This window comes from Leiobunum rupestre, chromosome 8 (genome assembly GCF_980474605.1).
Source record: "Leiobunum rupestre chromosome 8, qqLeiRupe1.1.hap1, whole genome shotgun sequence".
NCBI classification, from domain to species: Eukaryota; Metazoa; Arthropoda; class Arachnida; order Opiliones; family Sclerosomatidae; genus Leiobunum; species Leiobunum rupestre.
In genome coordinates this window covers 57,669,174-57,692,209 of record NC_143391.1, presented here as the reverse complement: position 1 = coordinate 57,692,209, position 23,036 = coordinate 57,669,174, and the positions used below count along the sequence as shown (strand labels likewise).

The 23,036-nt window shown below is 35.9% G+C and overlaps 1 protein-coding gene across 1 annotated transcript in view; it reads right to left on the bottom strand.

The window, feature by feature from the left end:
- Positions 1-23,036, bottom strand: part of LOC149933782 (uncharacterized) — a 72,988-nt gene that overhangs the window by 28,063 nt on the left and 21,889 nt on the right. Inside the window, exons 6-12 of the mRNA XM_090157421.1 lie at positions 21,153-21,275; positions 19,481-19,537; positions 15,328-15,438; positions 6,975-7,034; positions 5,256-6,470; positions 2,879-3,747; positions 79-196 (exon numbers count right to left, since the gene is read on the bottom strand). Coding sequence (XP_090013547.1) covers positions 79-196; positions 2,879-3,747; positions 5,256-6,470; positions 6,975-7,034; positions 15,328-15,438; positions 19,481-19,537; positions 21,153-21,275 — 2,553 coding nt within the window. The remainder of the gene's footprint in view (positions 1-78; positions 197-2,878; positions 3,748-5,255; positions 6,471-6,974; positions 7,035-15,327; positions 15,439-19,480; positions 19,538-21,152; positions 21,276-23,036) is intronic.

The window sequence follows — 23,036 nt, the reverse complement described above, 5'->3', positions numbered from 1 at the left end:
TATTTTAAATTTGGAACTAATTAAGGCCAACTTAAGCCAATATCTTACACGAGGCAATGATTATAAACAATTGTTAACCTTTTGACGAAGATGTGCTTTTGATCTTGTTAAAAGTGTCATTTTGCACCCATATTTCGTCAACGCCCTGCAAAGAGCTGAATCGTCCCAGTGTAGCCGTTCCGTCACTTGATGGGTCCTGGAAGTCAAATTCATCACAGTTAATAGAAGGAGACTTTGGGATAATGACTATTTTGTGACGATCTTGTCTTGTTTTCCTCCGTCATAAGAGGGGGAAAAGACACACGTCACGAGCGTGTGTTTCAACCGGAACCAATGAGTAATTCGTTCGATTTGATTGAGTTTTCAATTCAAGAGATAAATGTGAATTTGGGAAAGGCTATAAATAATCTTAGCATATTCACTCTTCAAATCTGTCAATAAATACATTCTAGATGTAGATTAGGTTTGGAGACAAATCGTGGACGCTGCTACCATGGCTGTTTCTAAGTAAATAGTAAATTTTGTACAATGAGAAAAGCACAATTTAATTTGGTATGTTCTAAAACAGCAGCCAGATGCGCTAAAGTGGTCTACGTTAATAGATTTTTCCTACTCAAAATAAAGTAATATTATAAATTTAATGATTATAGAACACTTCGATTCGTTATATTCAAAAGAGAGAAAGCACTTTGTCAGGCGGCCGTCGGATGATTGTAGGAACGTGGGAGGAATTTTCCAAAATCACCACCTTCAATTACTTCTAGGCGAGCGGGAATGCTGATATAGTGCAACGCACATTTTTTGAAGAGAAAATGTCTATAAAGTAGAACGTTCGAAGGCAAAAATTTATATTTTTGCCGCTTGGAGCGCTTTTGATTGTTGTATTTTCCAACCACAATTTTGCAAAAGAGATAACGTTTCGATACGACTAAACCCAAATTACACACAATATTTTTCAAATGTTGATTGTAATTGATAAAAATATAATCCGTATCGAATAAGTACAAAATTGTATCTTTGTTTGGCACCCAAACATGAGCGCCTCAATTGCTGCCATTTCCACATTCTACGTCCGTCGTTGTCACTTGCCTAGCAGTATTCGTAGAAGGTGAATTTTGAACATTTCCTACATTCCTTCTACAGCTGCTTCCGCTAGTGTGCTTCCTCGCTTTCGAGTATGCTGGGACGAAGGTTTGGTCAGGTTTTAAATATGAGTGCGAAATGCGAAGGGTTGATGACAACATAGACCGCGGTGAAATTTTCCCAGCGCCTTCTTTAAATTTAATCACTGATCCTCATGCTGTAGATTATTCATTCATTGGCTAGCTTTATTTGAAAAATGGTTATCAGTATAAAATGTTGTTATATTAATTGTACTATAATACTTTAAAAAGTAACGTTAGTTCCGATTTAAAATCTACCTATTTCCATAGTCAAAAACACAATTAAACCTTTGCAAACAATGGCTAGAACTTGTATAAGAATCGATTTGTCTCCTGACAATATAAACAAAAGGCATTACGTTGCCCCTTTACTTTTTATCAATGGATCTGATCCGATTAAAATTTTTTTGAAAAAATAATACTCAATTTGAGGTAAGTTAAACATGAGCTAATTGGTTTTCACTCATTGCCCAAATATTTTCCGTACTATTTTATCTCTAGGAAAACTTAGTTCCACTTGACCTTTCATTGAAATCTGAAACTTCTATCTTTCATATAAACACGTTGCGCTAATCTTGAATCATCTCGCCAGTCTTTAAAGCAGCAATTCTTATTTTTTGGAATTATTTTATCGTTAAAATCACGAGTTGACTTGCATAAGCTACGAAATATTTATGTTTTAATGCTTATTATTTTGAAACAGATGAAGCACGAAAATGAAATAAAATTTGCTTTGGCGTAGTTAAAATTTTTGCCCCGTTTCACACTCCGGCGAGAGCAGGCGATGACGTCAAAAATAGGGGGGGGGAGACTGGAAGACGCTTGCCTCAAGCGTTAACTCGTTTCTATAACATCCTCTCTCCTGGAGATAGTTCGTCTATGATCACTACGCGTACTCGGTGTACAAGCTGTACTAAAAAGAGTACGCGTACTCTGCTCTACCAAAAGCTGTATTCGATGTACAAATTTTACAGAAATAGGCCTAGTAAATTTTACTCATTTTTCGGTGAAATGTTTAAAACACGCGTTTGTATACAATAAAATATCGATAATTTTCATTTTAAATGCAAAGAAAATATACTAGCCGAATATAAGCCACTGTAATAGTCATGGCTTGTACAAAATGGCGGCACCCACTTATAAGCGCAAAACGAAGTCTGTTAGAAACTGTTTGTTTCCAAAAAGCCATCACTAGTCTTAGTTAATTTTGCCCTAGTGGCTAACCACCTAATGAAACCTGTTACAGGATTTGGAACCTGAGTAAAGCTTCAACAAATTTATACTAAATTTGTAATAAGATACAGCTTTGCATACCAATTGTGGCGAGTAAACAGACCCTTGCATCTGCTACTTGATAAATGCCTAAGACTACTAACAATACTATTCGAAACAGTGGCGGACTGGGTTTAATATTTTGGACTGCGAGAAGACAAAGGGCCCCAGCTTTAACAACTATAAGGCTATCATGTTTGAGGAGCCCACTTCATGAACGGTCCGTGTGGCCCACCTGCCATCGGGCAGGTTCACTCTATGGCCAGTCCGCCACTGATCCGAAATAAATGCATGTTCCCAATCCGTACATATTTTATACGAAAACTCCAAAAAAAATTAAATACAAATTTATATTTAAATATTTTGCGTTGTCTAAAGTACGGCCAACTTTGATGATGCGTTAAAGTTGTCCGTTCTAAGATAAAGATAATTTACTTGCTTACACAAATGGTTTCTTTGGATCCAAAGTCCTTTCCAGAATCCTGTTCAATGTTAATGGGGATTTCACTTGAAAAACTATCTTCAGACGCACTTTTTAAATATTCGTCCGTTTGCGGATGATCAGACAACAATTTATCTGGAGACAAATTATTTTCAGCAACTCCTGAAGTGGAAGGTCTCAGGTTATCAGAAGCACCAATTATTGCATAAGTAGATCCATCGTTGACTTCCTTTAAACAGATTGCGTTCGCATGAGTTTTTTCATCTACTTCTCGGTTCTTAATTTGGTGGTCTTCCAAAGGGCGACTGTCAGCGGGAACTGTTGAGTTTTCAGATAAAAAATCATCACCTCCAGCGCCAGTGCCTTTGTCTGAAATCGAATCTAACGTTTCACTGCTAAACTTTAATGTGGTATTTATATCAATGGTTTGCGTCATTGTATTGGATTTAATCATTTCGACACTTATCTTAGCATTATTTTCTACAGACGTGCCATTTTCCTGATACATCTTATTAGTAGTTAAGTTAGAGGCTTGTAAAGTTGAGAGTCTATTCTTCGAAGGACTCATGGAAGACAAATGCCCTAACGCCACAGTGGAAGACATGGGACTTTCGCTGTCAAATGAACTGATGGACGGTTTCCTTTGACTGTTTTTGACGTCGATAAAAGAGCTCGCATTTGCACTTTCTTGGACTGGAAGGCCGGATGAATTTACAGATTGAGGTTTCAGGGCTAATTTCGGAGAGTTATTTTCTTCCGAACTTGAGGAAATGATTGATTTTTTCCTGCCTCTGGGTGGTTTAATTGGAATTTCAAAATCCTCCGTTTCGGCTTCACTTTGCTTGCGTGATACTTTAGTTTCTGTAGTCGCTAGAAAGAAACATTATAAAAGTGTTATAACTTATGAAATGTGTATAAGTAGAAATTTATAGCATATTTCTGCAGAGTGAAATATCAATCTTTTACGTAAATGTTAAATAAGTAGGTTCGACAATTACCGCGACACCCTGGAAGCTTAAGTTTATAATTCTGTTTTAGGTCTGCCAGATCCTCATCTTTCGGGTCAAAAAATTTAAGTAACAATCCATTCTAGATTTATCAAATCACTAGCAAAGATGCAATAACTATTTCAAGCTCAAGTTCTTCCCCATCCTGAAAAATTCTGAAATGACGTCACTGCTCGGAAAACGTACGCTTTAGGAAACCAATGAGAAACCGGGTCGATTTGATTGACTTTTAAAAGGAGGAGCGAAAGTGGATTTGGAAAATAAGTGAATATATAAATAACCATAAGATTATCCTAATCTATCAATAAATATATTCAAAAATTTTGGCAACCATTGGGATACCGGCCTGATTTGATTGTTTTATGTGGGAGGCCTATTCTGTTTGAGCATTAGGTGTATTAGGAGCAACGCTAAAAAGCGTATCATCATAGCCATTCTCATGGAGGAAGAGTAAAGTCTAAGTACTTAGTCCTAAAACGTTCTTTTTGCCTCGTTGACATAGTAAGCGCGTGCAGGGAGTTGTGCCGAGGCGGAGAAACAGGTCGTTATTTTTTTTGTCGCTAGAGGCTCTTACCTTTTTTGGTATGACGTCAATTTCCCGTACCTCAACATAATTATAACCTTATGGTGGAAGAAAACATCGTTTCACCAAGTCACTATGATGATTATTACCCCGTAAAATGTTCGTCTCTAAACGTTTATTAAAAACCTACGGGAACCTTTGAAGATAAAAGTTTCATGACAGTAACATTGTTTTTGTAGAACTAGATGTAGATTTCTAGTTTAGAAACATATTCTGGGCCAAGCAGCCGAAGCCAGACAGAACTACAAGTTAACTTAAAACCTTTTTTCTGTTTTTCAGGATTTCTCCGAAAAGGTTGAAAATTTATCAATATATAACCATTATTCCTTGTTCAGATTTTGGTGTATTTTTTAAACACTTTTTGAAAACTTTATCTAATTTATGCGTAATAAGGCAACTCACAGGTACCTTGTTTTGTACATAAACAATAAATTAGCAAAATACCATTTTAGAAATTAAAAGTAAGATCAAAGTATGTTTCTCATCTGCTGCTAAAGATATCTTCCCACGTCTGGCCATGGAAATAGAGATCGAATCAACGATACATACCCGCTCGCTGCAGCAATAGTTGCTGCTACATTTCCCTAAATTTAAGTATACTTTTAGAATAAATTTAAACATTTGATGCAGTAATCAACCGATTTCTCTATATTTTGTTTCATTAGAAATACGTATTATTAAAATTATTATTGACCTAAACCACAAATTTTCTTAAGAAAATTTTTAAAACGTTATTTTCGTTATTTTTCTTGATATTTTAGCATAGTTTGACTAAATGAAAAGCATACCTGTGTTGGGTGAGTTTTTAGTAACTTCATTGTCTTGAGATATTTTAGTGCTTTGAATGACCTTGGTGGTAGCGTCTTCGAGAGAGCTATCAGACCATGAAGACTCATCATCATCTGCTAACAGCTTTTGCGTTTTTAAAACCGGAGGAGCCTGATGTTGTAGCGTTATAGACGATTGTACAATATTATCAGACTTCGAAGATATTTCATTATCCTGACCCAAATGTTTGTCTTTGAGAGTTCCAATAATCATAGCATCTCTTTCAGACTCATTTGAAACAATGCCGGTATTGTTCTTCCGTTTTTGAGGCGTAGATGAGTGCACAATATTTTCGGACCATGAAGATTCTTCGTCATCCTTAACTGCTTTATTACCCTTCAGGAGCGTTCCAGTTATCATAGTTTCTGGCATGGTTTTAGTTTGTTTATCCGAACACGAAGAGTGTTCGTCATCATCAACCTTATTGCTCTTGCCATTTTCAGTTTTTGCTTTTAATACAGCTTCTGCTTTTGACTTCTGTGGACTAACATGGTCGTGATTATCAGACCAGGAAGATTCTTCGTCTTCATCACCTTTGCTCTTAGTTTTTTCTATTGTTGATTTCAACACCGGTTCTATAATGGCCTTAAGGGGACTAGTACCGAGATGGTCGTGATCATCAGACCACGAAGATTCTTCGTCATCTACTTCACTTTTAGCTTTTGTGCCGTTTCCTTTAATCAGAATTTCTGCTTTTGACCCTTGTGGACTGATATGGTCTTGTTTATCAGACCAAGACGATTCTTCGTCATCATCAGCCTTTTTGCTTTTCGTTTTTAAGACTGTTTCCAAAATTTTCGTATCTGCTTTGGACTCATTTGGAGTACCAACTGACTGTAATTTCTTCGGCGTAGAAGTATGTACGATATTATCTGACCACGAAGATTCTTCGTCTTCTTCAATAAAATTTTTCGGTCTCATGATTGCTCCTGAGATCGAAGTTCGTTTTCTATTCATATCTGATACATCGCTGGCGGTGTTCTTAGTTTTTGGAAAAGATTCAGTTGAATCCAGCGAATTTTTTCTCTGAACATTTGTCACCTCGTCATCATCGAGAAATGCCGTGGACTTTTTGCGGCTTTCAAAACCGAGTTGATAAGAAGTGTCCATGTCTTCGACGCTGTCTTTACCACTCTCGTCACTGAAGTCGCTCATACCAAGGTCAGCCATGAAGTCTAAAAGCAATAAAATAAACGAATGGAAAAATTGTTCAACCACATGCTCTTTTCTCGTTTTCCCTATTCTAAACAAAAGTCACTGATAATATCCACCACTTCAATACTTATTGTGTCGCCATCAATGGCACTTTCTTGGAAAGTAATCACATTTAAAAGGAGTATAAAAAGGGGGGATTGAGTAGCCAAGCGATCTGAATTAAAGGCAGTAAAAATCGTTAGCTGGGTATTAGCCTAGCTAATATTAAATTCGCTATTTTACGCTAAGTGAAATCTGCACTCCCTTAGTACGACAAGAGGTTTCTCAAACATAGCAAATGCCTCCCTCCGTTCGATTTATGAGCTATTAATGCCGTAATAAAGGTATGAAGTTCCTTCCCACTTTTGACTAAGTAGGAAGATTGACCCCTTTGAAAACTTTCTGCGCCCCTGTGACGTAAAGAAGGCACCGTTACTTAAATAACTATTCAACTTGCATTAGTCTACTTTTGGTTTGAAGATTACCTGAAAGTTTTTTTAACGCCGCATTATCTTTGGCAGGAACAGAACTGGCATTCTTCAATTCTATTTTAACAAGAAGCGAAAATTATTAGAAAAGTTCATCTATAAGTAACGTAACTTTAATAAGTATGACACTGAACGATTTCGGTTGAAGGGAATATAAAGTTCCGTATCTAGTGGATCACCTAATTTCACATTTCTGCCACCAGATTAAATAGAGGTTAGGGGTCACTAACTCTAAATAAAACACAAAGTGTTTATGTAAAATATGCTCCTTTTAATCATTGAGCTGGAAATATAGTACTTCTAGAGGAAAAATTTTTATTTATACTTATGTATGAAGCAAAACAGATATCATTAGTCGGTGGCGTCATCTACCGCGAGTAAGCGATGAGAATAATTTAAGCCAGTGGCGCTTTATATAAATAGCGTGAAACGAGTATAAGCAGACGACATTTAAATAAATGATATTTTCTTTGTAAGATAGATGACGCTACCAACGAATGATAACTGTTTCGATTCGTACATGATTTCAAGAAAGTGTTCCTCAAGACCAAAGCAACAGCAGATATAAATAGTGTCAGAATGTGATGGTGTCCTGGAATACGAAATTCGCAATTGTTTTCGTTCACAAGTTTGACAGCAACGAATACGAGTCCCAAATTCAAAAATTGTATTTCTAAAATAGTCATTTTTGTTATCGGAATTAACAATCCATTATTATTTTAGCAAAGTTCCATTTGTACTTATGAGAGGGTTTTAATTTTCAATAAGCATAATTGTATTATCCATTAACATATGAGGGCTTTGTGTTGGCGATTTCTCAAACATCTTTAGCGGATGACGAGAGCGACCCGCGCTTTATGATTAGAGTGCGAAGCTCTGAACACTTTTCATTTAAAAAATCATACATTAATAAAAGATCAATCAAATTCGGCCTATAAGAGCTCATTTGAAAGCTTATATATCAAGCAAAATCACAAAGAAATATATATAAGTTGTAGAATATTGTTCGAAAATGCTATCGGTGAAAAAAAGCGCAGACCTCAACTCGTTCAATTAAAATAAACTCGTAGAGTAATTAGGTTTCAGAAACGTTAGAGAAACCGTACCAAATAAACTTGTATCAACAGTAAAGATACGCTTTTTATCTACAATTCCAACTATTTTGACATCAAATTACATGAACACTTAATTTAAAAATATTTTTCAAAAACCTATGTAAAATTTCAAAAGCTGAACACTCTGGCTTAAAAATATTTCACGCTTGATTTTAATTAATAATAAGTAAAAAACACCTAAAATAGGGGTCGCCAATACCTTTCAAAAAATTACGAAGATAATTCTTGGAACTAATTCGGAATTTGGCGCCAGTCTTAATGTTTGTTTGACGTTCCAACAGGTGGTGGTATTTAATTAGACGATTTCTATAGGCATTGTTACGATATAATGGTGACAGCTGAAGACATATTTATGATGTACGCGGAGAGTTCCGGTTTGTTAATTATTTTAACTTTTAAAATATAATTTGTGAAGTTTGGAAATTGTCGGCTTATGTCTAAACCATGTACGAGAGTTACACTATAAAATATTCTTTATTAATAATATATTTATATATATTTACCAAATATTACAAGGCATGGCACTAAACTTTCTCTAGAAGAGAGAATACAAATATATGACTGGTTAGGTCGGAGTCCGTAACCAAGAGAGTTAGTCCATTGTCCCGACGTCCCTTATATAGCGGGCCCCTCGGAAGACGCTACCGGTCTCCAACCTAATAGGCTGGAGAAGAAAGTCCGCCAAGAAATATTTGCGGACTCACAGTGGTGCAATAGTAAGCGTCACCGGTAACTTTACTCCGCTCTTAACCCTTCGGGTCAGAGGTCGCCACTTTCGGAGAATTAAAAAGGTGGACGACGCGAGCGAGGATGAGTCATCCCCACCTTCCCCAGCAGCGTTGGCCCAAAACAACGAGATAACTCTCAGAAGTAAAGGGAAATACTGTTAGGGACAAAGCCTACATTTGCGGATGCAAATGCGGGCTTTACAAATTTAAGGTATATATAGGGTACCTATATCTACAGGGTTTTTCAAAAGGTTATGCAAAAATTTTAAGAAGTTGTAGGGGGTGAGTTGAGAAGTATGCCTGTTTTTTTTTTTTTCATTTTCCTACGATGAGTTAAGAGAGCGCCAGGGTATGGAACGCTAAAAGTGTCATAAGCAACACTTTTGGACATGTCAAAAGATTTTGACTAGTGCTTTCCGTTAGTATTTATTGGCATTTAATTCACCATCGAAGTTGCAACGTTTCCACCAATAAAACAGTGACAATTTAAGCTCATTATTAATTCAACCATTAGAAATTGGCTGCTTCCTTTGGGCGTAGTAGGGGAGGAGTCACGTTTTTACTTGACTCGACACAATTTCTACATGTCAAAATCAATTTTAGACATGTCAAAACTTCATTTCGACTAGTGCTTTTCGTTTCGACTACACAATTTCTTCACGCATCGTGATTGGACTAGAGGTTTTTAACGGTAACTGGACAGAAATATTATTAACATAATTATTGAAAAACGCCATTCTATTGGTTTATCAAAATTTATACAAAGCCTTTATTAGCCTTTACGTGTCACGTGAAATAATTTAGTTACCTCCGTAAAAAATCTCATGCCTTTATCCCCTCCTCCGACAAATTGAACATGTCAAAAACTTTCTGACTAGTTAAAAACTGTAGTCGAGTACGCCAAAGGTGTCTCAATTCCCGTATAGAAATCTAACGCGAGCCGAAAGTGTCACAATACAACAGTTTTCGACTAGTCGAAACTTTAATACACGTCCAAAATACGAGTCACGTCAAGAATTCGGCACTAGTCTCGAAATGTAGCAACCAATCACAATGGTGGAAATTCAAACTACCCAACCGCGAGTGACTTTTCGCGGCGTGTTATTCTTCGGCAGCGCGTATAACTTTACCTAGTAATCTAATACTTCCGTACCGAAGACACTTTTCTCCTCGGTACTCCATGTGAGGTAAAATTGGTTTGAAGATCTCGATATTCAAAGATTACGACTTACGGAATCGTATTACCAAAGTACAGACCCGTCTCCTGAGCTCTTCGAAGTGCCATCCTCTGTGGCGACCAATTCATTGGCCGATCCCAACTGTGATATCTAGTTCACGCAATTTCTATACTATTTGCTTATAATGCCGGAGTACAAAACATCGCTTGAAGATTTCTACTCATTTGGTTTTACACAAAACATCTCCGGTCTTCAAAATATCTAACGTAAATTGGAAAGCAGCATTTATTTTGCCAGTCTTAAAAACACAGTTGAAATAATTTAAACATGTTATTTATAAAGCTCGCTTTCTAAAATCTAACACGTTGAAAGGATCTTTTGCTAAAATATCGTTGGTTATTAAAAACAACGCACTGAGATTTGACGCACCCTTTCTATTTTCAGTTTCGAAACCGTCTCAAAAAAAAATTAAGAAATCTCAATTCCGATGCAGCCTTCTCGTACTGCCAAGTTTATTTTGCAATATCATTCGAAGCCTACGTCTTTAATCCTTTCTGTCATACTTGGAAATAGTGATATTTTTAACAGGGGTCCTACGGGCTCCCGACCCCCCATAACTTTATTTTATTGAGAGCCACTGGCCCAAGGGGGTTCAGAAGCGGCGTAAAAAAAATTAATTTCCAGAAATGTCCATGATATTTGTAATAAATATTTTTTATTTAATTTGGGAGCCACGGTGGCCCGCAACCCCCGTTCGAATGATTTATTTTAAGGGCCACCTGATTTTTTTAAGAGCCATTGGCCCCAAGACTCCCGTTATTTCCAAGTCTGCTTTCTGTCTATGAAGTGGCCAATCCGATCTCTATTATTTATGTCATTCTTTCTATAATTTAAAGGAATCGTCTGCTACCAAAAACGATATACTGACGTAAAAGCAGAAGACGTAGTCGCAGATGTATCGGATAATAAACGGAAATAATAAAGAAACAATACATCCATCGCAGATTTAATCGTTGAGATCGAGCCTAGTGAAAACGTTTTTGACATGTCTCGTTCCGTTGTATTGTGATACTTTTGGCGAGCTAAGCGACACAAATTTACATCACTCGCGAAAATCTTACATCACTCGCGATTGGGTAGTTTGAATTTCCACCATTGTGATTGGTTGAAAGGCATCGCAGATTTAGTCGTGACGTTTCGAGACTAGTAAAAAACGTTTTTAAGCGACGCATTTCCGAAAAAGTGCCGAATTCTTGACGTGACTCGTATTTTGGACTTGTATAAAAGTTTCGACCAGTCGAAAACTGTTGTATTGAGACACTTTTGGCGAGCTAAGCGACCGAAATTTACATCACTCGCGATTGGGTAGTTTGAATTTTCACTACTGTGATTGCTCGAAGGGCATCGCAGATTTAGTCGCGACATTTCGAGACTAGTATAAAACGTTTTGAAGTGACACATTTCCGAACTAGTGCCGAATTCTTGACGTGACTCGTATTTTGGAAGTGTATTAAAGTTTCGACTAGTCGGAAACTGTTGTATTGCGACACTTTTGGCTCGCGTTAGAGTTTTATTCGGGAATTGAGACACCTTTGGCGTACTCGACTACAGTTTTTAACAGAGTTGCCAGATGTACGATCTGGATCGTATTTGTACGATATTTAGACGGTCGGTACGATATACAATCCGAAGGCGGGATCGTACGTCTATAATACGATCCCGAGATAAAATACGATCCAAAGTACGATCCGAGATTCAGGGCAGTATTTCCGCCTAGGCATATTTAGTCAACGCTTGTTAAGAGCTTTTATTTAGTAATATATCAGCAGAGCTCCGACTTCTACGCTGAATTAGGGCAATTCAGGCACAGCCTAGTACCAGGGATCAGAGTAAGTGCAGCTCGCGAAAGGTAGCCCTGTAGTCGTCGCTAATTTAAACGGAAGCCTGTCTTCACTTCTCGATTTAGAGGCAAATAATGTCACAATGCCGGCCGATTAGAAACGTAAGTTTGGCTTTACTTAAACTTGGCGGAATCCGCCGGTGACGGCCTCTCCCGCTAATTTAACTAAAAAGGTCTACCTTCGTTACGAATAAAGGATATTGTTAAAAGACGGCGTTACTGACTAATACCCCAGTTTCAAATCGGCGCGTGGAATACCATTGCAAAAATCGTTCTCGGACCTTTCTGATTTCTATGGTGTATACCTATATAGTTTGCTGACAAAACTAATAAAGCCATTGGTCTATAATAAAACTAATAAACCATTGGTCTATAACAAAACTACTAAAACTATTGGTCTATAACAAAACTACGAAAACTATTGGTCTATAATAAAACTATTAAATCCATTGGTCTATAATAAAAGTAATAAAAATATTGGTCTATAATAAAATTAATAAAACCATTGGTCTATTATTTACATACGTTTCCTTACACCGGACATCATAAAATGTATTTATTTTTAAATCTTTTTATATAAATTTAAAAGCAAAATTCCTGGTCACAAAAAATGTGTGCCTATTTTCGGGGAGTTTTCATTAATAGGGGGGGGGGGGGGTTGAGGAGCCGTACGATCCCAATTTTGAAAATACGATCCATATCGTAGCTCTGTACGGTAATCGGGCTTTCGGAATCTGGCAACGCTGGTTTTTAACTAGTCAGAAAGTTTTGGACCTGTTCAATTTGTCGGAGGAGGGGATAAAGGCATGATATTTTTTAAGGAGGTAACTAAAAAGTGTTGCTTGTGACACTTTTGGCGTTCCATAGCCAGAGAGCTTCAAAGTGTGGCCTACTAGCAGCAGGGAATTTAAATACTGTTTACGTTTACTTTTTATTCGCTGGTTACCTCGATTTGTTTACAAACCCTTTTTACCTATCACACGAACCCAAACCTTAATGTTAGCATTTCCCTGCTGCTTGGTTTTGCGCTTGTTGCAGCCTACTTCCAGGGGATAGTAGGCACCACTTTGAAGCTATCTGGCGCTCTTTTAACTCATCGTAGGAAATAGGGGAAAAAACAGGCATACTTCTCAACTCACCCCCTACAACTTCATAAAACACCCTGTATAATAGACATACCTAGGTATTTAAGTCTAGATTGAGATGTAGTTTTCCAAGGCTTATTGTTTAAGGTCTTTATTAACCAACTAACAAGCCGAAAAGTTTGGTATTTATATTTTAGATTATTATATTGTTGATAATTAAAAATATAGTTATAAATACCCTAGAAGGTATGGAATCACGCCTATCGTATTCAAGCTATGCAGGATGTGAAAAATAAACGAAAAAGCTGCATGTACTTCATTGAAAATACGATATCTGCACGTTCCCAGTACGTTAAACTGATTTATCTGTTGACGTAGAAAAAGATTGGGCATACAGCATACTTGGCCATCAAAATGAGTAAGATTGGTTATCGACTGTCTAAATATCAAATCTTAAACCAAGTCATAATGATGGCTGCTAAAGAAAAAGACCTAATCGATTCAAAAATGGAACCACTTGGTGGATCTATTTCTTGAAAAGAAACCCCGAAACTAAGCTCAAAACCCCCGAACCCTTGCAAATCGATCGAGCCAAAGCCTGCACTCCATCTGCTATGAATGCTTGGTTTGAGGGATATCACAAATTTTTAGAGATTTGAAAAAATTTCAAGGTTGTGGTGACCGTAAATGGAACTGTGACGAGTCTGGTTTTGCCCTTTGCCCAAGAACAAGTAGGATTCGGTCTTCTTCAATAAAAAAGAATGTTTTACATATCACTGGCAATAAGAAATCTCAAATAACTGTTATCTGTGCTGTTACACGTAGGGGAAACTTTGTCCCACCATTCCAATCGTACAGCGCCACACGGTTGACATTCGCCCCTTTAGAAAATGGTGTTAAAGGAGCACGGTTAGCGACAAGCAATCGGGTTGGATGACAACTAAGATATTTTATGGCTAGTTAGAGAACCATTTTAAACAAACTCTTTCTCCAGCTAGGCCCGTGGTTTTACTTTAGGATGGGCATACCAGTCATATCGACATTGAAATAAGTCGTCTTTGTGAGGAGAATCAAGTTCAAATATCTTGCTTATCCCCGCACGAATCTCACACGTTCAAACGTTTGACGTTTCAGTTTTTAAGTCCACAAAATCAAACTGGTAGAAAGCTGTTCATAAATTTTAAATGGAAACAAATCATTATCAACGGTTTCCGTTCCAGTTATATTTATCCTTGTAATAGGTACGATATCAACGAAACTAAATTGAATCCGTCCATTTCGTTCGACGAAGGTGAAAATTCCTTTGATCTATTTCCAGAATTTGAAATCTTATTGAAGGCGCAAATATATCAGAGATGAACGAAGATTCTAGCACAGAACTTAGTGATAACACTCGAGAACAACAAACAGAAGCTAAGGAACCGAAAAAGAAAAGCAAAATGCTGAAACTAAAAAGTACGACAAAGTCGACCAAACTTCTAAGAAAAAGAAAAACAAATCAACAGATTTTGTTTCTTGGGTGTTTCAGAACCCATTTCACAAGGCCTTAAGAACCTTAATGACCCTATTGCTAAAACCAAAAAATCGGTAACTAATCGCTCAAAATTTATCCCCCCTTAAATAAATAATGAGATGTTGGGGTAGTTACCCCAAGCATTTCTTTACGTAATAAATGTTGGGGTAGTTACCCCAAGCATTTCTTTAAGTAATAAATGTTTCTGGAGATTTTCTATATAATTTTTATATTTATTTAAAACAGAAAAGTTTTTTTTTTACTTTTGAAATTAGGATAGATATGTACCTACCTAGGCATACAATTTCGGTAGGCCAACAAAAAATAGGCTTAGAGATATAATCGTTTTTCATTTTCCAGAGTTACACACGGATGTTCATAGTTAGAAGTGGTGTTCAGAGTTACCCCAATTTGTACAGAACTAGCCGCCAATAGTGGGTGTTTAGAGTTAGCTGCTAATAGTGCCTTTCAAAAAGTTGAGTATGCTAAAAATATGTTTAACTTAGAAAGCTGTTAAGTTGTGAGAATTTCCGAAGAATACTTCTTGACATCACCCTTTCATTTTTCACTAGGGTTTGTAAAAAGTGTTCAGAGTTGGGGTATCTGACTCTAGTTAAATAATAATTAAGGCTTCATAAGAACCGTTATTATTAGAGATAAATTAACGTTTTCGGGCATATACCCGGGATTATCCTTTCAAACTGCATGGACCCCGGTCAAATGAACCGCTTTCTTAATGCTTGTTTCGCAATTCCAAAGACTAGTAATAACCCGCGATGAGTTGTCAGTAATACTATTATGTTACTTTCGATGTTTTATATTCAAACTTACGGTTGATTTGATTTGTTGGAGTTTTCTTCGCGATGGGCAAATCATCGTTGCTGCTTGAATCATTCCACGAAATGTTGTCCGGACCTTCATTCTCGGTTCGTTTTTTCAAACCTACAAATGTATATAAAATCAATTGGATTTAAATCAAATATTTTTTATGAAAACATTTATTGGTTTTAATTCAATTAATCTACGGCTTTATATCTCAGACGCGAGAAGTGAAAGCATACGTCTTAAATATACTTAATATACAATGTATATTTGTGAAATATTTAACTGAAAGCTATCCACGGACTGACGTCGTTACGGGAGAAAAATCGCCCTCTAGCGGGGCACTGTCAAAAGCATCGTGAGACGCAAAAGCGAAAGAACAGACAACAGCGACTAAGTCGACTTGAATGTCTCTGTTGTGAATAGTTCTCAGTAAAAAGAAAGTGTGAAAATTACGAAACTAATAACGATTTATGGTGAAAGATATCGCCTAGAATGTATTTATTTAATATTAGAGATAATGACTATATTTAGACAATCCGCTGCTCTAATTTTCCCCAGCAAGAGAAGGAAAAACGACACTAGAGTGCTCTTCAATCGCCTAGGATGACGTCACTTTAAGTGAACATATGATAAACCAATTTTAATTCATTTTGTGGGGAAAAGATTCTGAGCAATTGGGTGCAACACTAAAAATCGTATCAATAAAGTTATCATCCCTAAACGTGGGAGCGTATGGTAAATAAAAACACTCTAATTGTTCGGAGTTGTCATACAGCTCTGAAAATTGATACACATATACCCTGAACCATACTATAAAATAGCCAAAAATAGTTTTACTAAATTCTAATTGGTTCGGTTTTTATAAGGAATTTAACCAATTGCACAGAGTTTTGGAATTGATGTTTTAGGAACAAAAAAATATCTATGAAATATAACATGTTATTATATATTTAAATAAAATTTCGTATGTAGAAACTGAAAATATGAATAATTTTTCCCTTAGTGACACCAGGGGGTCAAACGTTTTCTTTGCGGGGTTTTTAAGGGATTATTGTTGCAATATTTGTATAAGATACATGTAAGTCTTTAATAAAGGCGACTGCTGAAAATTTAATATAAAGGTCCAAATTTAATCAAAATATGGCATTTTCAAACGGTTTTCTTTAAGAGAGTGGAGGTGGCTGCAAGACATTTTAGAATATTATCGTAGATAATGTGTCGCAGAAACCATGCCAAAATTTCCGATCGATGGATGTCGTTAAGTTTTGTAAATACAGCAACGTTTATAACATCCAAAAAATTATATATTTTTATCACTATTTGTATTGTGTCTTTGATCATCTTGTTTTCTTTTATGCTACAAATAAACACAACGTAGGATGAAAATATATAACTTTTTCCACTGTGATTACGAATTTCACCGATGTACGGTTTAATTGATAAGGGTTCCTGCACGTCTTACCTTAATCTTTGCAAACAAACTCTATTATGATATTGTTTGTACTGACCATGAAAAAAATAATGAAGATGATAGTTTATAAAGTATGTTATAAAATTAGCGCAATTTCCGTTTGCGCGGTTTCCCATTTGCACAGTTCCGTATAAAGGAACAAAGAGTCAAACACATTTCAGATTTCAATCCCTCTATACAAATATGGTTTTTTGCAAGCCCAATCTCAACAACTGGGTTGAAAGCACTAACGGGAAAACATGGGGATCTCACCATAGCCCAACCTAACCTAACCTACAAGCTTCTCCACGAGGAAAGTGGATCTAATGCAAGCTGCATTCATTTCTTTGAACCGAAAAACGTATTCTCAGGATAACAGATACTACATGTTCATCGTAGCTGAAAAGCCGAGAAACTACGATTACATTGCTGTTCGACTGGTAACATATTCACTAGAGAATAAATCCAAGAACAGTATTTTCCCGTAGAAAAAGAAGAAAATTATTGGTATTTACAGCACAACAGAACTATAATCGTACGCTAACAGTTCAAATAGATGCTAAACCCAAAAAAAAACTGCTTTAAGAAAAATGGCTAAATATGCAATATTTACGTTTTTCAGAGGGTATCTGCGAATTCAGAAATATGAATCTGCGCTATTTAGATACCGCGCTAACGGGAACTGCGCTAATAGGCATATACCATAAAATATACTTCACATAAATTCGCTTCGCGAATACAGGGTAGATTAAGAATAGGTACTGCAGAAATTTGAACCATGAAATGTGCAACTTTTATGATGGTAATCAGGCGTAAAACTCAAAATACGTTATATTGGTGTTGAATTAAATCGGTATGCATCTAATATTTAATATCTCCTTTGAAACATATTTCAACTAAACTCAATTTATATGAAGACGCACAGGTATGCTTATTAATTAAACCGTAAAGAGGTCAAATTCGAAATCCCCGCCGAAGGTTTACAAATATTACGTTTTAGCATCTTTGAATAAAAACAAATAACAGTGGAAAAAGTTATATATTTTCATCCCACATTGTGTTTATTAAAAGAAAACAAAATGATCAAAGACGCAATATTAACAGTGATAAAAATATGATTTTTTGGTTGCTATAAACGTTGCTGTATCTACAAATCTTAATGACATTCATTCGTCAGAAATGTTGTATGGTTTTCTTCGGAAAATTATCTATGAGAATATTCTAAGGCGTCTTGCAGCCACCTTCACTCTTTTAAATAAAAAACATTTGAAAATGCCATATTTTCATCACATTTGGTGCTTTGTATTAAATTTTCAGCAATTGTGTTTAATAGATACTTTCCAAATTTTAAAGTAATGTCTAGGACAATCTTAAACATATAGTGTAAAAAGAATTTCTTAAACTCCTGAAAAAAAGGTTTGGACCCTGGTGTCAATTACAGAAAATGACGCATATTTTCGATTTTCTACACACAAAATTATATTAAAATATATAATAACATTTAAATTTGTCCCCAAAACGTCAATTCCCAAACACTATGAATGGATACCGAGGTCGTGTTAGTTTGAGATTTATAGATCCACCTCCAAATTTTCGGAGTTTTAAGTTTAAATTGCGTTTTAACGCATACTAACAAATTCTATATGATAATAAAATTAGTTTTAGAATACTTTCTAAAAATTAGAGAAATTGCTAAAAAAAATAAAACCCTTTGTTATTTTTATAAGTTAACAGAAATTTGATTTAATACACGACTGTTGTACAAAAATAATTTAAAAATTTATAAAATCTAAATTTCCCACATAAAATCTGTTCGTTTCGAAGGACATTCTAGTCATTCTTTTGAATCTTTCTGGCATAGTAGACATCATTCCCAATCTATATCGCTATCCTTTGAAGCCATTACAGATGTAATTGTTCAAAAATAAATTAATAACTTATAAAACTCAAATTTGATTAACTTTTACGTTTTACAAATTAAGATACCACTAGCGAAAAACCATTACGAGTTCCATACAAACCGGGCACGTTAATTTGCGAGCTATGGCTGCCATACTGGTATGCTTTTTTCCAATGGGGAAAAAGCATGGGTGACGTATTGCCTACGTCATAATGCCAAGTCTTGATTTGAAAACCACGGAATTGGATCTAAGAGTCGTTGCCATGGAAATATGGAATAGTAAACATCTGAAAACTCTGAATCTTGGTTTTAATTTTTAAAAAATTTTTCATGAACTAGCGTAAGCAAAAACCAAGAAATTATTTAAAAAAACGCCGAAAAAATTTGGAAGTGGGTCTATATCTAGTTTAAGGTATTACCATACGAAGTATCGTTCCACACAAAACAATATTTTGATTCCCTTTACCACCGGAGTTAGAAGCTTTTTTCTAAATATTTGGCAATGGGTTGTCGAGATACAGTGTGTCTTAAATAATAAGATTTGATATCCCTCATAAATCTCACTTTACCACGATCTCGGTATCAATTGGTTAAATTGCTTAACGTCAATTCCAAAACAATGTTCAATTGGTTAAATTGCTTATAAAAACAGAACCAATAGGATTTTTGTACAAACATTTGACACTATTTCGTAGTATAGTTTGGGGTACGTGTGTATCAATTTTCAGAGCTGTATGATGATTCCGAACAATTTCTTACCATGCGCTCCCACTATAATGGTTAATTCTTGATATATCTTCATATTTTACCTGAAACTTTCTCCAACGCTGCATTATCCTGAGAAGCAGAACTAATGCTCTTAATCTCTACATTTTAACATGAAAAATTAATAACACGTTACTGAGGTCTTTCAACAACTAAGCATTATACTAGATTGTCTTCAGTAACCAACTCTTAAGTGAATGAATATCGGTCGCATCATTGAAGAAAATTATGCCACGACGATATTCAAAATTAATTACATAAATCAGTGGAATATATCCCTAACATTTTATATGTATATTTCAAATATATAGGCTCTCTTTTTTTGCTCTGACTGAGCATTTTTATCAAAAAACTACAAGAGTTAGAGTTACGAAATTTTTAGGAATTATGCGTAGTATGGAAACGCTGAAAATACAAATTTTCACTTTTTTGAAAAATTTACTTTTTGGCGCGAAGGTGCTTGACAAAAATTCCAATGAGAAAGTTGTAGAGAACTGTCAGAAATGTACAAAGTAAATATTCCATTGAAAAAGACCAATTTTTCACGAAGATACGAGGTGATGGTAAAAAGTTGTCCCTATGGGGCAATAGGCAGTTAAGTGCGCAAATATGATATGATTTCTGCAACTGGCTAATTAACATATCTGATGATGACCCAAAATTAATCACTCATCTTTTGGTGCCAAAACAATCACATGTGGAGTTATGAAAATCCTCACTGGGTTTTCCCTTACCATCATCAACAACAATTTCAACTGAATGTTTGAGCGGGTTTGGTCGGAGATAGAGTTGTCAGGAGTTTTTCCTTCCGAATCGTCTTAATGAACCAAATTACTTGGCACTCTTGCAGAACCAAGTACCAGACGCGTTAGACGACATTCTGCTGGATACTTACAGACACATATGTTACCAACAAGACGGTTCACCACCCCATCAACATCGATGTGTTGTGGAGCATCTTAACAACGAGTTCCCTCAGCGTTGGATTGGTAGAAACGGTTCCGTTCGAACGGTTCGATGGCCTCCGAGGTCTCCAGACCTAAGGTCGATGGACTTTCACTTATGGGGTTGCATCAAAGAAAGTGTTTACGAGACGCCCGTGGCGATCATAGATGCTTTACGACAACGAATTATTGCAGCCTTGGCACTTCTCATTCCTGATATGATCACTGGCTCGTATCGAGAGATGCTCTATCGTGCCGAAACATGCATCATGGCCAACGGAGATATCATTGAACCTTATATATAAATGTTCTGATATTATTGTACGAATAAACTTTAAAATGAACCTATTTTAGGACATTTTTTAAATTTGCTCACAATACTGGCAAATTGCCCTATATGGAGAGCTTGTTTTTTTCATCACCTCGTATAATCATGAAAAATTGGCTTTTTTATAGAATTTTTTTCTTTGTACATTATCGACAATGATTTCATTGGAAAATTTTGTCTAACACCTTCCCGCCAAAAAATAGATTGTTCAAAAACGTGAAAAATGTTCCAATTTTTCTTAAAATTTTAATTATTTGTCTTCCCATACTAGACACAACTCTAACTCTGAGAAAAATGCCCAGTCAGAGCCAAAAGAGACACCCTGTAACAGATCTATTTACTATTTTCATTCAAATTGGTTAACGTTAAATACTGTGCCTACGACTATGAAAAGCATTTCGCCATTGGCGTCTGTGATATGGAAGATTCACTTCTTTAACTCACGAGCTCGAGCAGGGTGGTTCTTTGGGGCTTCTTTCGAGGCGGTTCCATCGACGTTGCTGTTGCTGCTGGAATCGTCCCACGAAAGGTTGTCCCCCTCTCGATGTTCAACTGGTTTTCTGACACCTGTACGAACATAGTAAATTGTGTAAATTAAATAAAAGTTCCATTTATAAATTTTCTATTTTTGGCCACTAATTTTCATGTATTAATTGTACCCTTCATCTGAACTCGAGATTCTTGGTCCTGATATTATAATAATTATTAAAAAAATTAAATAATTTTAAATGGATTACATCATGGCTATATAAATTAAACAATTTAAATTAATTAAATAATTTTTGAAAGAATTATTTCATTTTAAATGGATTTATTCATTCATGTTAAGTGGATTAAATAATAGTTGTATGAATTTAATCTCTTAAATGCAATTAATCAAAGTTAAGTGAATTAAGTCAATTTTAAATCGATTAAATGGATGATTCACAAAGAGCATTTAGTCGAAATAATTAGGATAGCTGTGTGCGGAGTGACGTTATGATGATAGACCTCCGGTTGTGTGGTTGTAACAGTACCGGTACACTGGGCTATAAATTCTGACACATGATATGCCTATCTTTTCCGATAGATAATAATAATAATCCGCTAGGCTAATACAATACAATTTGACAACGATTATCGAAAAACGATCCCGACTATTTATTCATAACTTAGGCACTTTCGACTTCATAAATAGTGAACTTATAGGCAGGTTACCTTTAAGAAAAATAGTTCTGGAGAGGCACACAGCAAACATTGGTATGATCAAGCAAAGTTAAAACCTAAATTTATTAAACGAATTATATACTGTAACCGAGTGCAATTGACCTTTCTCTTAAACGCGACAGACTGGTAGAATCCGATTTGTGATAAAAAAGGCGCACATATTCGCGACCGAAAACTATAGCTATGACTCATTTAGTTGGCTATGGAAACCTAGTTAGGCAGTGGCAAAGGTACACACTATTAGTTCTTATTCATCGTTATTCGTAAATTTAACTTTATAAATAATGATACTTGCATTTTCATATAATTTTTCCATCGTTTGTTTATATTTTGATAAGTTAATTTAAGATAAAACGTTCTTCTGACTTTTTAATTTGTCTGTAGCAAACGCTGGATCATAGGCGCTGCCTCGGAGAACCTAGCGTCGTTACGCCACCTAGATTCGTTTCGGTGGTAAATTTTTAATTTGTCTGTAGCAAACGCTGGATCATAGGCGCTGCCTCGGAGAACCTAGCGTCGTTACGCCACCTAGATTCATTTCGGTGGTAAATAGCTTCTAGTCATCGAGCGCAAACATAAAAATAGTCCATGCATTTTCCAAAATTGTGTTATTTCATAAACGTTCTCCAGAAGCCACAATGTTTTTTTGTACTTTGGGACAATGACTATGTCCGATGTCGAGACTCTATTTTGGCACCCAGTAAGAGTGGGGAGGGAAAAATGTCACTGGCTTGTGCGTCAACTTTAGAAAAACCAATGAGATAAAGGCCTACCCTCCTACGCATTGTAGCCCGACCACCTGGTTAAGGCATTAAAAATCGCTAGATGACTTGGGCTTAAGGTGGTGCCAAGGGTATTAGCCTAGCTGATTATTATTTATATTATTATTATATCAGTGCCGGCCTTTATGCGTAGGCAATCTTGGCAAATGTTACTAACATGATGTTAGGGCCGGATTTAAATCGCAACCGCGTCACTTCGCTTAACAAGGGGTTTCTAACCTGAATGCTTGCTAATTTTAATAAATATGAAAATTTAAACCATGAAGTATCCGTCGTACTTTTATTTATTTATTTTTGACCATTGTTAGTTACGATACCGTCATTTACTAATGATCACCCA